This window comes from Genypterus blacodes, unplaced genomic scaffold (genome assembly GCF_046128005.1).
Source record: "Genypterus blacodes isolate CSIRO-AG114 ecotype Tasmania unplaced genomic scaffold, CSIRO-AGI_Gbla_v1 ptg000112l_1, whole genome shotgun sequence".
Lineage (NCBI taxonomy): Eukaryota > Metazoa > Chordata > Actinopteri > Ophidiiformes > Ophidiidae > Genypterus > Genypterus blacodes.
In genome coordinates this window covers 2,739,169-2,752,775 of record NW_027466916.1, presented here as the reverse complement: position 1 = coordinate 2,752,775, position 13,607 = coordinate 2,739,169, and the positions used below count along the sequence as shown (strand labels likewise).

Genomic DNA, 13,607 nt, shown 5'->3' with positions numbered 1-13,607 from the left:
GGCACACACTGACAAAGACACGCCACCGACCCCCACCAGCTCCACCCAGACCACAACCCTGCTTGCAAATATGACAACGTTTACACGCAAAGGCTTGAGCTGGGGCCCAAAGGTGTGCTACACGCTAATACTATGTGGCGTTACAATGTGGGCTCATATAAGTAGGGAAAATATGAACATTCTTACTACAGTTTACTGCAAATTGCAAAGCAAGACAGCTAACTACCCCAAAACAATCACGTTAACCATAGCGGCTAACACTAAAGTCCCTACAGAGGTTGTATGAGTAATGTTAGCTAGCTAGCCAGCTAAGAAAACAACGAAGTTGGACTTTTATTTGTTTATATTACATTTTGTTTTTAAAAGATTGTTTTAGCTTGTACCTTTTTTGACTATTTAGTATTATTTAGTGAAGAAAAAGCCGTTATATTGTCTATTTTTGGCTCAGATGCCTCAGTGATCTAATGGAACACATTCTGACTCCATTGTCTCTGTGCGTCTGGCTTGAGCTGATAAAGTTGTTTCCACTGACCACTTGGCTGCAGGCAGACATTTAGTTAGGGTCAGTTTGCTTTACATAGTGACAATGAACCCCACCTGTGAGTGTGTGTGTGTGTGTGTGTGTGTGTGTGTGTGTGTGTGTGTGTGCCTGTATGTTTGTGTGTGTGTGTGTGTGTGCTCTGGCCTCCATCTGTGATAAACTCTTTCCACTGCTGGCTGGACAGCGGCCCGGGGGTCTGGATGGCAGAACCTGGCAGCCCTGTCCTGCCTGATGTCATTGGGTCCAGTTTAGCGGGTGTGCTGTTTATTAACACTTCAGCTGGCAGCCATAGAAACAGAACCGGTCAGAGCTGCACGTGTGAATCGCTTAATGAGACTCACACATTACTCTTTGTTTTGTTAAGGAGTATCTCATTGTTATACGCTGCGATGCAACACGTCTCCTTGTGGAATTTCTATCGCTGCGGCGCCGCATTTCAAGAAACACCAGCAGCTCCATTATGACAGCCAGTTATGATTGATCTCGAGCGTCTAAGGGTCAACGTTTAACGGCCCATCCATCCTCGTATCCTGGCTTCAATTCGGAAAAGACTGAACATGACAAAGAATGACTGGAATTTAGACTCTGCCGCTGCGAGTTTGTTTTAAGGATCAACATCAACAAACATGGCGGAAATCACATGCAAGCTCCCCCCCACTCCCCCCGCCCCACAGTGTGTGACTTCCTCTCGTTTGTGAGTCTTTCACAAGCGATAGGAAGTTCACGCGCCTCTGCTATTGGCCAGCTAAAAAGCGCTTATTGCATTTTCTCTGCATGATTGTGTCGCACGCGAGGCTGGGATGGAGGAGATGCAGAGCGCGCCAGAAGAGGAGATATGATGATGAAAGCAAGAGATAGAAAAGAGCAGAATAAGATCAACAAATCCCCGCTGTACTTTCAACTCGGCGGGCCCACCTGCTTCGTGTTAGAGCGCGGCGCTTGTTGTCGGGAGGCGCGGGGTCATCGGCACAGACACTTTGAGTCTGCGCTCAAAGGTATGGTGCGCAGATGCCGGCCCGACTCCCCCCTCCACTTTATAGAAACCGCCGGCCCCCACATCTGCTCCCATCTGCACAATACATTTACCGTCATAACTATTACAGAGCTCTCAGGAACTCGGGGGGCCTGAGTTCCTTACATAACCACGCCGCCGCTTCATGATGGAGTGTGTTGCTCGTAACATTGAGTCATTCAAACCTTCTGTGGTTCATTTGACTGAGTGATCTACTGTTTCCATTGAGATGTCATGCTGTAATCATTGGCTGCGGCCACGAGAGCTACCATCATTCATCCCGGGCCATTGATCGCAATCGTCTCATTTTGTCGGCGTGACGACTTCATGTCAAAAGGAAAACCTCATTAAAACGTTATTTCAGCTCCTCGCACAGAGATTCAGAGACTCCAGCGGCAAGAATACAGACTTTTAAACTCTCCCTAATGATCCATACATTATCCATTGTTCAGAGGGGCTCGTAATTGCAAACAGAGAGTTCTAGATTCTCCCGTACGCGCTGGGCCTGTTTTCGTCTCTACATCAGACCGCAGCAGTTTTCTAAAGGCACCAGAACTGATCTTTGTAAGAGGAAAGCGGCTAAGAGGTTTCTAAGTGCTTACATGCTTTGGGGGAAGCCAGCCCGCAGCAGTGATTCACCCCACCTGCCACCAGCACGCCGAGCCCAGATTCTGCCAAATTCTTTGACCCACTACTGTTTTCTTTTACTCGGCAACGCGGGAGCCCGCAGTCGTTTTCAGGATTTGATAGATCCTTGTGAAATCTCTCCTCATGGACTCGGCTTTATTGTCTGATAAATGCCATTCCACCGCAAGCTTAACTGCGTCTCGCTCGGCACCATTTGGTTCGGATAAACGCGTCCGTCAATCGGCAGGAAGTAAGTGGATGTGTCTGATTCGGTTGTTGTGTATGGATGCGACGGTCCCACGCTGATTAAGCTCAGAACATTGTTGTCTCCCAAACGCTTAAGCTTATGTTTGACAGTCTCCCTCTTCTTCTTCTTCTCCCTCTTCTTCTTCTCTGCAGTGTCGCCCAAGTGCGTCCACAACGGGAAGGAGTTTTCCGAGGGCGAGGTGTATCGCATGGACCCCTGCTGGCTGTGTCAGTGCCGTGGTGGAATCTCCTTCTGCTCCAAGGCAGAGTGCGCCGAGCTGGACTGTGAAAACTATTACATTCCCGAGGGCGAGTGTTGCCCCGTCTGCATAGGTGCGCTCCTTTACTGACGTACTTACACACAGAAGTTTAATTAGGTGCTTATCCATGTCTAGTAGCACATAGTCCACTGATTAGTAAAGCATGATGCAGTGTTGCAATGTCACTGTTACTCCGTTTTGGTCCGTTTCAACATTTGAAGGTTCTGATATCCACTTGAACTATTGTGTAAGCAGCTGGTGATGTGGCACAGATGTGGAGGCTTCTGGGGCCGATGGTCAGGCTGGCAACACTGCAGGAGACGTTAAACTCCACCTTGTCTGACTCCTACCTGCTCTGACCGTATAAGGCTTCCTCATACCAGCTTCCCCCCTGGCTCAGAGCGTAAAAACCTGTTTCGGCGTGCGGTAATATGTGGCTCTGGCTTAATGTTGGGGAAGGGGGGCGCCCTTAAGTGCATGACCCGCTCACAAAACACATGTGGTCAAAGCCGAAGCAGAGAGCACTCGGGGTTGTTAAAATTGCAGTTGCGATGCATATGGCCGCCACATTACAGTGCAGCCTGGAGTCAGGAGGATGCAGAGGGCAGCCAGCTTGGGCCTGCCTGCCTGCCTGCCTGCCTGCCTGCCTGCCTGCCTGCCTGCCTGCCTGCCTGCGTGGCTACAATCGATCAGGCACATGAGAGCGAAGGAAGGAGGAAAATAAAGCTCCAGTGGAGATCACCTTAGGTCAGAGTTGGAGGTACACCTGGAATGTGCAGGAGTTTAGATGTGAGGGAATGCTTTCATCTCACCCCACGTATCTGCTGCTGGGAGCGTGGTGGGTAACACTCCTAATCCAGAGATGTATGGACGTGATTGTACGTAATTGGGAAAGTAACTCACCTGGAGCGAGCAAGTTCAAGCGGATTTTTCCACTGGGGCGAGTTATGAGTGTCTGCACAGAGTCTGAGGTGATAATGTATTAAAGTTGTGGCTCTGAAGTGCACAGAGAGAGAGAGAGAGAGAGAGAGAGAGTGAGAGAGAGAGAGACATAGATCCTGCTCAGGTAATCACAGCCAGATGGATGGAACTTCAGCAGCCAAAGCTCAGCTGGGATCTGATCAGGCTCCTGTGTGTGTGTGTGTGTTTGTGCTCATGGAAGGTGAACACACACACACACACACACACACAGGAGCTCCTTTCTCCCTTAATAAAACACACTGAACACACACACTCAAAGATATCCACACATTTTTGTTTCCCTTTAACACAGAGTAAACAGCAGGAGCCGCCTCCCCTCCCCTCCCCTCCCCTCCCCTCCCCTCCCCTCCCCTCTCAGCACGTTGCCTCACGTGTAGAAACCTGCTTCTGTACTCAATAAACACAACTCAAACTGTTTATAGTAAACCGTTAGGAAAAAAGGCCTCAGACGTCACCTGGAGCCGGGAAGGAAAGATCTGCTCTTAAAATGTCCCAAACTTTACGGCCCTTGCTACAAATCTCACCGCGCGCATTTAAACGTTCTTGCGCATCGCTCTCTTTGCTTTGGAGTGAAATGTATCGTACCAAACTGTGACCTGACCTTTGACCCCCGGGTCAGAGCTGAAGTGGTATGTGTGTCAACACATTACACCAGTTCAAACCTCTAAGCCCAGAGGCGAGCGGAGGCTGATAGGAATGCGATGCGGTCCCAGTTGTGTTCCATCATCCGGCCTCTCTCCAGATGATCCCACCTCCTCCAGCTCCGCTCTCATCCCAGCTCAACTTAACTCGATTAGGGATGTAAATCCTCACACTTTAGCCTCCGTCCCATTCATCTCACAGAGCAAAGATTCAATTAGCATCAAAGTGAAGAGCTTTCCTCGGGGCATCACAGCATTTGGAGGAAACCGCAGTAACGCTCTGATCCTCTCTGATCCTCTCACTGTGTTTCCATTACAACTTTGCCTGAAACAAAGGCCAATTTAAACAAACGTCCAAGATCGAGCCGCTGTCAGGGAATTCATCTTCATCATGTCCACAAATCTGTCTGCTTCTTGTGATCAAGAGGAGGCAACGACCAAAAGCTTTGGCTGTAATGAGAGAAGTGGTTTAGGGTGACATCATGCTCTACTAAGATTGATCACGTCCGTGTTACCTGAGCTGCTGAGGGAAGTCACTACGGGCTGTTGTTTGAATGTTTACTCCATTTAGCCCCAAAAATACATTTTGTCTCACGGCTTCACAGCTCATTTTTGCTTGATTGTTTTCCATTTAAACGTGAGACAAAGCCACACACAGATCCTCCTTCAGATAGATTCTGGTTTTACTCATCCTCTTTGGTCACGTCACTTAAGTGTATCTTGTCTTCTGGCTCAGATGTGGAGCTGCTCTCGATGGACAGCACCAAGGCGAGCTGCTGGGTGAACAACAAGCTGCGAGCCCACGAGGAGCAGTGGAAGGAGGACGACTGCACCTTCTGCCACTGTGTGGACGGGGAGTCGCGCTGCACGGCCATGGCCTGCAAACAGAGCTGCCAGAACCCTGTGAAGATCCCCGGAGAGTGCTGCCCCTTCTGTGAAGGTACGGAAGAAGCAGAAGTAATCTATTCTTCTCAAAGCGTATGCAGTTGTCCTTTAGATTGAGCCGTGCGTTGCCCCACATACCACATGAAGGAGGCTCCTGTGGCCCCGCCGCTTTGCCACAGAGGCCATGTCGACATGAGCTCATTAAAGCGGGGGCCACAGAGAATTCTTCAAGCTGCAGGGTTCTTTGTGTTCCTTTATTACCCCTCGCCCGTGGAAATGAGACCCACCTGTGTGTGAGTGTGTGTGAGTGTGTGTGCGTGCCTGGCGGTGGCGGCGGCGGCGGCGGCGTGCTCTTAACGCAGGAGGCCGCCGCGTAATTGAAGTGGATCCCTTTTTCTTTTCTTTTTTGCGAGCGTAATTAGTTACAGCACGTTGGTCCGCTCCGCCCAGAGAACGTGGCGAGAGACGTCTGACGGGAAATAGCACGGCGGGCGTGCAAGCGAGCGCGTGGCTCCGAGATAAAGCCGCTTATCTTCAGTCGCACAGCCACAACGACGTCGTCTTCCTCACGCTCATTAACGGTACTTCCATTCACCCAGCACTCTGATGGAGTTAAACACGCTTGAACACTTATGATCTCAGAGTGGCTCTATGCCTTCGCAGCCTCAAACAACATGGCCACGTTATTTATCGTCTCGTTTGCAGTAAAAAATCGACATGTTAAAGTGCAGGAGTGAGAGGTAGAGTGTGTGTGTGAGCCGCCCTGCTGTAATTGCTCCACATTTATCTCTAATCACCGTTTACTCTGCAGCAGTGTGAGCAGGTAACTATTACAGCTGGCACGGCCTGAACACATCAACGTATTAGACGGGAGAGGATCCTGGCACGCAACACAACCGTTGCTCTTAAAAAGTGCAAAAATAGGACGGCGTTGTTTACTTGTGTGTGGTGATGTAACGCCTGTGTGTGTGTGTGTGTTTGTCCTCCAGAGCCTTCGTACGAGACGGTGAGTCCCCTGCTGTGTCCCCCGCTGGAAAACTGCTCCCTGTCCATCAACGACTGTCCCTACGGGTTCCAGCAAGACCACAACGGCTGCCTGCTCTGCCAGTGTCTCAGCAGTGAGTCCACGTCACACACACCTTATCCGTATCCCTGGTTACCATCTTCTGGTGGAATGTTCCCCCGTAGCGACTCGCGCCCTGGTCTGTGATGGATGTCTGTACGCCTGATGGGATGACCTCTCTCTCTCTCTCTCTCTCTCTCTCTCAGATGACTCCTGTCCCGACCTGGGGACGTACTGCTCGCTGCAATGCCCCATGGGATACGAGAAGGACGATTTCGGCTGCGAGGTGTGCGAGTGCAGCATACCGGTGCCCAGGTGCCGACCTCTGACCTGTACTAAGACCTGCCCCTATGGATATGTGTAAGTGTACGCTGTGAGCTGTGGCGTTTCCTGCTTTCTGAGTGTGTGTGTGTGTATGTGTGTGTGTGTGAGCAGTCCACCCTGGCCTCCTCAGCTCCTAATCCCCATTTCACCCAATCACACATCTGGAAGTGCTCTGCTCGGTCCGTTTCGGCATCTTTCCGTCTTGAAACAGCGATCAAATACACGTCAGAACAAAAGCGTCCTTCATGTGACGCGTACGCTTGGGATTCTTCTGCTATCCCAACCATGGCTGAAGATGGACCTGATACGCCTGCAGAAGAGGAGGAGGAAGAGGAGGAAAGGATGAGGGGCGCTCTGCAGGGAAAAGAGGAGGAGGAGGAGGATCTGGCTTCATCCTTCACAAGCAGCTCTTTAAAGCTTCTCTTCTTCTTTCTTCAGAAGTCTCCGACGACGCCTCCATTGATCTTTCACACATGACGTCTGCACACAGGCACCACACACAGACACACAGACACACAGACACACAGACACAAAGACACAGAGGAGCTCTTTGTTTACGCCGCTTGTGTTGATGAAATCCTCCCAGAGCTGCAATGTACACATCCAGAAGAACCCCCAACGTCTCTGACCTCCTCTCTGAGCGGCCCACACACGCGCCGTCCTCATCAGAATCATCAGAATGTCTTCATTGCTTTTGTCGAGATAATGTGATGACTTTGAAGCGATTTATCAATAATTAACATCTTCATTCTGCGTGTTGTTAAGCCTGAGATGAGGCACGTACAGTCATCACCGCTCTAACGGCTCCCCAGCTCCCCAGCTCCGGGCCCGGACCCCCCTCTGCCCCCCCCGCCCCCCCCAGAGCACTGCTTGGCATTCCACACGCCATCTTTAAACAAAGCTGGGCTCTGAGGTCACGCCGCTCTTCTGTCTCTGTATTTGCACAGCGAGTTCACCGGTCACGGCCCTGGCAGTGTTGTTTCAGCGCTCCGTTATTGCTGTTTCAGCAAAGACGCCGGGGGGGGGGGTGGGGGGGGGGCTGGGTGTGTGTGTGTGTGGGGGGGAGAGAGAGTAGGTCCTCTCTGTTTGTAAGAGCGTGACGCGCTCTGTCTGCCACATCACGCCAGAGGAATCATCTGGGACGCTGCTTCATAACGTAGACGCCATCGTTCACCTGTGAAGGATGAACAGGAAGTCAGAGGGCATGCGGTGCTAAATCCAGATCATTCCTCCCTAAAGGTTTCCACACTTTATCACGGTGCGGCTCATCCATATTTTATTAGGCAGGTAATTGAATCCGACTGATCTATTTCTGGCGTCTGTAGCCTTTTGATTCTCTGTAACTCCCTGCAGGTCTTCAGCTTCATTCCTGCTGCCTCCACTCCCTTAAATGTCCCTTAAATGTCCCTTATATGTCCACCCCCGGCTCATTCTGGACCATCAGATGTTGTCGTCCCCTGGGCTTGCAGACCTTTAGGAGCAATAAGGGAAGGAAAAGAAAAGAGTCTGAAGCGATGTTGGTCTTTTGTCTTTTGTTTCTTCCTCTCCAAGGAACAACAAACGCAGGGAGGAGGAATAACTCAGGATGTTGACGCTTCAGCCGAGCTTCACTGTTCCACAACAACCATGCGGGCCTCGCTCATGCAGTGTGTGTGTGTGTGTGTGTGTGTGTGTCTCTGCAGGAGGAACAAGCACGGCTGCGAGATGTGCCGCTGTGTCAAGTGTCCGCCCTTCACCTGCGACAAGCACTGCGACGACGGCTACAGACAGAACCGCAAGGGCTGCTCCATCTGCATGTGCAAAGGTAACCACAGTGACGACACAACACGGACAGACAAAATGAAAAATTCCGACACACCACGCTTCATTTAACTCGCAGTTTAATGAGACACATTTAGGTGTTTGCAGACTTGATTTCCTGTAACCTTTCACTGATCTTGTTTTTATTTAGCTAATCTGAGCTGTGTGTGTGTGTGTGAGTGTGTTTGTGTGTACAACGCGTAATTAGATTCACTAACCGCTGGAGTTTAAAGCGAGAACGAAGCTTTTTATGCAATGTTTACTTTGCAATTTTAGCCGTTTTATAAATATTCATCTTAAAATAAGTTTCCCCCATCTCCACAAATACACACACACACACACACACACACACACACACACACACACACACACACGGACCGCAGCTACTGTAAATAAACCAGCGTTTACTTGAGTTTGAAGCTCTCGGTTGAGTTTGGTTACATAAACATATTTACAGGTCGGAATCTTTTTCAAATCAAAGCACGGAGAGTTAGAACATTCACTCGGACTCTGGAATACTCTGGAATACACTGCAGTTCCAAATCCCTGTGCATCCCTCTAAGGTTGATCCCACGCTGAGGCCGAGGTTCTCGTTCACTCGGGGCCTTTATGAGGTTTAGACGCGTCCGCTAAGCGAAACCGTTCTGGGTTGTCGGGTCTCAAAACAACACAGAGGGAAACTGGAGCTTTGTTTGTTCCTGGATTATAAATTGATTATTTGGGGATAAATGTGCGGTAAAGCGAAGATCAGGACCGGATTAGAGTGAACCCTCCACTGCAGGGAACCATTAACACGTTGCAGGCCTCTCATCTTAGACTGCAATAAAACTTAAACTAAGGCCTTAATGTCGCTCCGTTTAACTATTCATCCAGAATTTACTTAATGAAAATTCCAGGTGTAATCCACAGCATTCCCGGGGTTGCCGCTCTTCGCTAAGCCCTTATCCGTCCTCATACCGTCTTCTCTCTCTGTGTCTGTAGAAAGCAGTCAGGTCCCGGTCACCGCCGCCGCCCCCCCGGCCCCGGCGCCCAGCTACTGCCTCACCTCCAACGGGCATCGCTACGACCACGGCGACGGCTGGCACGACGGCTGCCGCGACTGCTACTGCGACGCGGGACGGGAGATGTGCGTGCTCATTTCCTGCCCCGTGCCCAGCTGCTCCCACCCGGTGGTCCGGCATGACCAGTGCTGTCCCACTTGTGAGGGTACGTGTGGGGGAATCTGTCAAATGATGTGTTGTTTTGTATTTCTTACTGTTTTGATATGATTGATAGCCAAAGCTGAGTGGGCGTGGCTTATCTTTCAAAAAACAACCTCATCTATCTCATGAATGGCTCAGTCCAGTAGAACCAAACTTGGTGGACATGTGACCTCAGTACTTTAGCATCAACCGACCTGATGTTGGCGCTGTAACAACAGTAACAGTAGTGAGAGTTCGGGACGTAACGTTTCAGTTTAGGTGGACATTGGTTGGTCGAGATGAGGCCATTAGGTCAACACACACACACAAATCTGTTGAGTCACTGCCAGTGGTCGTGACCCAAGTAGAGGCCTGAGACTTACTGGCTACTTAACCTTTAAAACACACACCAAACACACACACACACACTCTAAAAAAGCGAACACACACTGATTCACGCCCACACTTGGTTTCTTCTCCGCTCAGGATATTTATGGAGGAGTGACTCAGTTGGCTCTTCAAATATTTAGGAGTGAAAGAATGTCTACAACTTTCAGAAGTTACACACACTCTGCAGTCGGGGGACAGCGGGCTAACTCTTTGCAGATGTCAGCTACTCGGCTGGACACGGTGATGTTTTCAGCTAGATTAGTGTCGAAACACAATTTGGACGCCGCCCCGCGCCGCCTGAGGTTCTTGTTAATGGATGGAAGTCTCCCGGGCTTATTCCAGTAACCTATGACTCATTTCCATTACGCCATCGCTTCATCACGCTGTTCTTTGATGCTGAAGCATTGAATGAATATCTACTCCAAGCTGAAAGGAGAATTCAATAGCGGGATAGGCTGACGTTGAGTGTTTACTTTCTCTCTTTCCTTCCGCCGCAGATGAGTCAGGCAGCGGTCTGCCGGAGGGGATGGACATGGTGGTCTGCAGAGCGCCCGGCGGGGAATTCTACGTGGAGGGCGAGACCTGGAACCTGGACGAGTGCACGCGCTGCACCTGCAGGAAGGGACGCGTCCTGTGCGACACCGAATTGTGTCCCCCGGCTCTGTGCCAGACGCCCACCAGGAACAAGGACACCTGCTGCCACGTCTGCCCAGGTGAGCTGAGAAGTGCCAGGTGGCGGCCGGGGGGGAAGGCGTGTATCGCTTTGTAACTCTTGGCACGGGTTGTTTCCGATAGTATCGAAAGCGTTTTTTGGGGCCTGGAGCCACGGCGTCAGAAGTGGCGTGTTCTGAAGCGGCGTGTTCTGTTCAGCATGTGGTCTGGGAACATCTTTGCGTGTTGCACTTGGTCTGGCGGTTTTTATGTCAGGCAGACGGGCTCGTAAAGAAACCAGGTCGGGGTTTACGCGGTGATCCTCAAGGCCGCAGCACATGTGGACTACCCTCAGCCTGCAATCCACACACAGGTACACACACACACACACACACACACACGCTCGCTGGCTCGCAGCTGAGAAGGCGAGAGTGTAACCGACAGATCCCATTAAACGCTCTGCTATTCTTCTGTCTGTGGGAACGTACTCGGACAAAGAATGTATACAGAGCCACACACATTTTATTTATAAATGCACCCAAACAATCCGGCTCCCTTTCTCACACACTTCCAAACAACATATCCCCAGCACTTCCACTCCAGCACGGGTCCCACAAATCAGCGCTGCATGACTGCGCATGAGAGCTGCTCCTGGAGAATGCCGGCCCACCTTATCGCTGCATCTCCCCCAACAAAAGCAGATTGTCAGAGGCCGGCCTTTGATATATGTACGGGCCTGGTCGTCTGGAATGTGGGAATAATACACATCTCACTGACAGGCCCCATATGATGTATGTGAACAGTAGGTTCTGGAGCAGTGTGTGCTCGCTAACTAAGTCTTTGGTCATGGGAACGCCATTGATCTGGGGCCTCCGGGGGCGTGATGAGAGATAAGACCCCGAGACTGAACTCTGCCATCTGCCACGTGTCTGAGTCTCCGCCACTTCTGTTTGTGTTTAACGTACAGTAAAAGCTTCTTATCTGCCTTTAAAGGCCCAAGAAGTTTTGTTGGTTATAGCAGGAAGAGGCACGGAGGCCATGAAGCCTCTCAGCTCAGCTCAGCTCAGCTCCTGTACGATTAGAGGCTTGGATTGATGTCGATGTAAGGCATGTAAGCCGACTGTGGTCCGACAAGAAGTGGGGGAGTCAGGAATTCTGTAGTCAATGTTAAAGAACACCAAGACACCAAGCGGTTGTCTCCTAATCCGATCCAAGCCCGCCCCCTGTAGCCGACGCGTTCATAGAGGCGGGGCTGCTGTTTATCCAGACGGCTTCATCCTCTCATGTTTTCCGGGTTGTTACAGAGAAAGTTGACCGACATACAAAAAGGCTTCTGTGTAACGTGGCTCCTTGTAAACTGTGTGTGACCGCAGAGGACACGTTGAGCCCCTTGCTGCCAGTGAACAACAGCCAGCAGGAGTACTGCATCACCAGCGACGGCGACGTGCTGTTGACCGGAGACTCCTGGAAGGCCAACGCCTGCACCAGCTGCACCTGCAACAACGGCACCATTCAGTGCTTCTCCCAGCGCTGTCCGGCTGCCAACTGCAGGGTGCCCGTCCTACGCAAGGGCCAGTGCTGCCCGCACTGTCTCGGTGAGTGTGTGGAAGTGTGTGTTGATGTATGAGAAGCTGCTGGATAAGCGCCGTTGCCAAGGTTGACAGTTAAGACTCGAGTCGCCTTCAGACACGACTTGATGGGCAAATTAGGATTCATAAGGCTGCACGTCAATACGAAGGAGGAACTGGGGGGAATGTCGGTTTCCAGACTATGGGTGTGTGTGTGTGTGTGTGTTTGTCTATAGTCACAGCCACTCTGGCGCTGCGCAGGCAAACAGGATCATTCGCGGCAACATTCCATATGACACACACACACACACACACACAAACACCGCTCGGAGTGAAAACATTCCTGGAGCATCCGCACATTCACACGTGTTTCCTGTCTGCCGCTAAATGGGCCCGACACACTCACATCTCTGTGGTGGCACAGGAAGCCAAAGCTCCCCGTCAGCTTTTCCTATAGCAGAGGCGCCCATTGTTCAGCCCAATACGAAGCCGATTCTCCGGGTCTTTGTTTTCCTTATTTGCACCGGAAAATACAGCTTTTTTACGTAACGGCCTTTTTCAAAGTGAAGAGGACGGTGCCTACAGCGTAAACACACACACTTCACACCAGCGACACCATGAACTGATCTGATTTCTGTCTTGTGTCCAAACAGAAATGACGACATCAGTGATGCAGGTGATGGTGTCCACCAGCGCTCCAGAGGCCAGGGTCACTCCCACATCTGGGAGCGTCGTGAGGATGACCACGGTCACCGTCAACGTACCGCCCATCGTAGCCATCACAGGTACCAAACGCCCCGTCCCGCACCTCCACCCCCCCTTTGTATTCCCTCTAACACGCCGTGTGAAGCAGGTACTTGGCTGTCACTCGCTCGCTTCCTTCCTTCCTTTTCCCTTTTCTCCCTTTTTCCATTTCTTCCTGCCAAACCCTCTGGATGTTTATATAGTTTTGGAGAGGGTTTGATAAATGAGTGAAATGTTCTCTAACACATTCTGATAGTGAGAAATGGACATGGATCGGACGGTAATTAGCCAATCTGATACTGACGCCGTCTATTTCCCATAGACGAGCCGGGCCTGGGCGAGAACTACCCCAGCCACACGGAGATGGCCCTCGTCTACCAGTCGGCCGCTTGGATACTGGCCGGCCTGCTCCTCGCCATCATCATCTTCCTTATCGTGGCGTTGCTGGTCAACAAGAAGAAGAAGTGGGTGCAGATGTCCTGCTACAGCGCCCCCAAGAAGGTGAGGATCATGTGTGACTTGCAACGCTTTGTTGGTTAGACGATGGTTTCCGTGATCCTCCAGCTCCTCAATCTGCACTCAAGATGTCACATTTGGATTAAGTTAGTTTTGACTATGCTTAGTTCTTGCCAGACACTTTGAATTCCAAACCAAAGGTCACTCTGCTTTACAACTGCGTGATGAAACGAGCAG

The 13,607-nt window shown here is 50.9% G+C and overlaps 1 protein-coding gene across 2 annotated transcripts in view; it reads left to right on the top strand.

The window, feature by feature from the left end:
• Positions 1 to 13,607, top strand: part of LOC143009637 (cysteine-rich motor neuron 1 protein) — a 29,454-nt gene that overhangs the window by 13,805 nt on the left and 2,042 nt on the right. The window contains exons 5-14 of one of the 2 annotated variants that reach the window (XM_076161691.1): positions 2,580 to 2,759; positions 5,045 to 5,248; positions 6,183 to 6,311; positions 6,463 to 6,616; positions 8,263 to 8,384; positions 9,362 to 9,586; positions 10,449 to 10,664; positions 11,976 to 12,197; positions 12,824 to 12,955; positions 13,237 to 13,415. In XM_076161691.1, coding sequence (XP_076017806.1) covers positions 2,580 to 2,759; positions 5,045 to 5,248; positions 6,183 to 6,311; positions 6,463 to 6,616; positions 8,263 to 8,384; positions 9,362 to 9,586; positions 10,449 to 10,664; positions 11,976 to 12,197; positions 12,824 to 12,955; positions 13,237 to 13,415 — 1,763 coding nt within the window. The remainder of the gene's footprint in view (positions 1 to 2,579; positions 2,760 to 5,044; positions 5,249 to 6,182; positions 6,312 to 6,462; positions 6,617 to 8,262; positions 8,385 to 9,361; positions 9,587 to 10,448; positions 10,665 to 11,975; positions 12,198 to 12,823; positions 12,956 to 13,236; positions 13,416 to 13,607) is intronic. The other variant, XM_076161692.1, reaches the window with a different exon arrangement.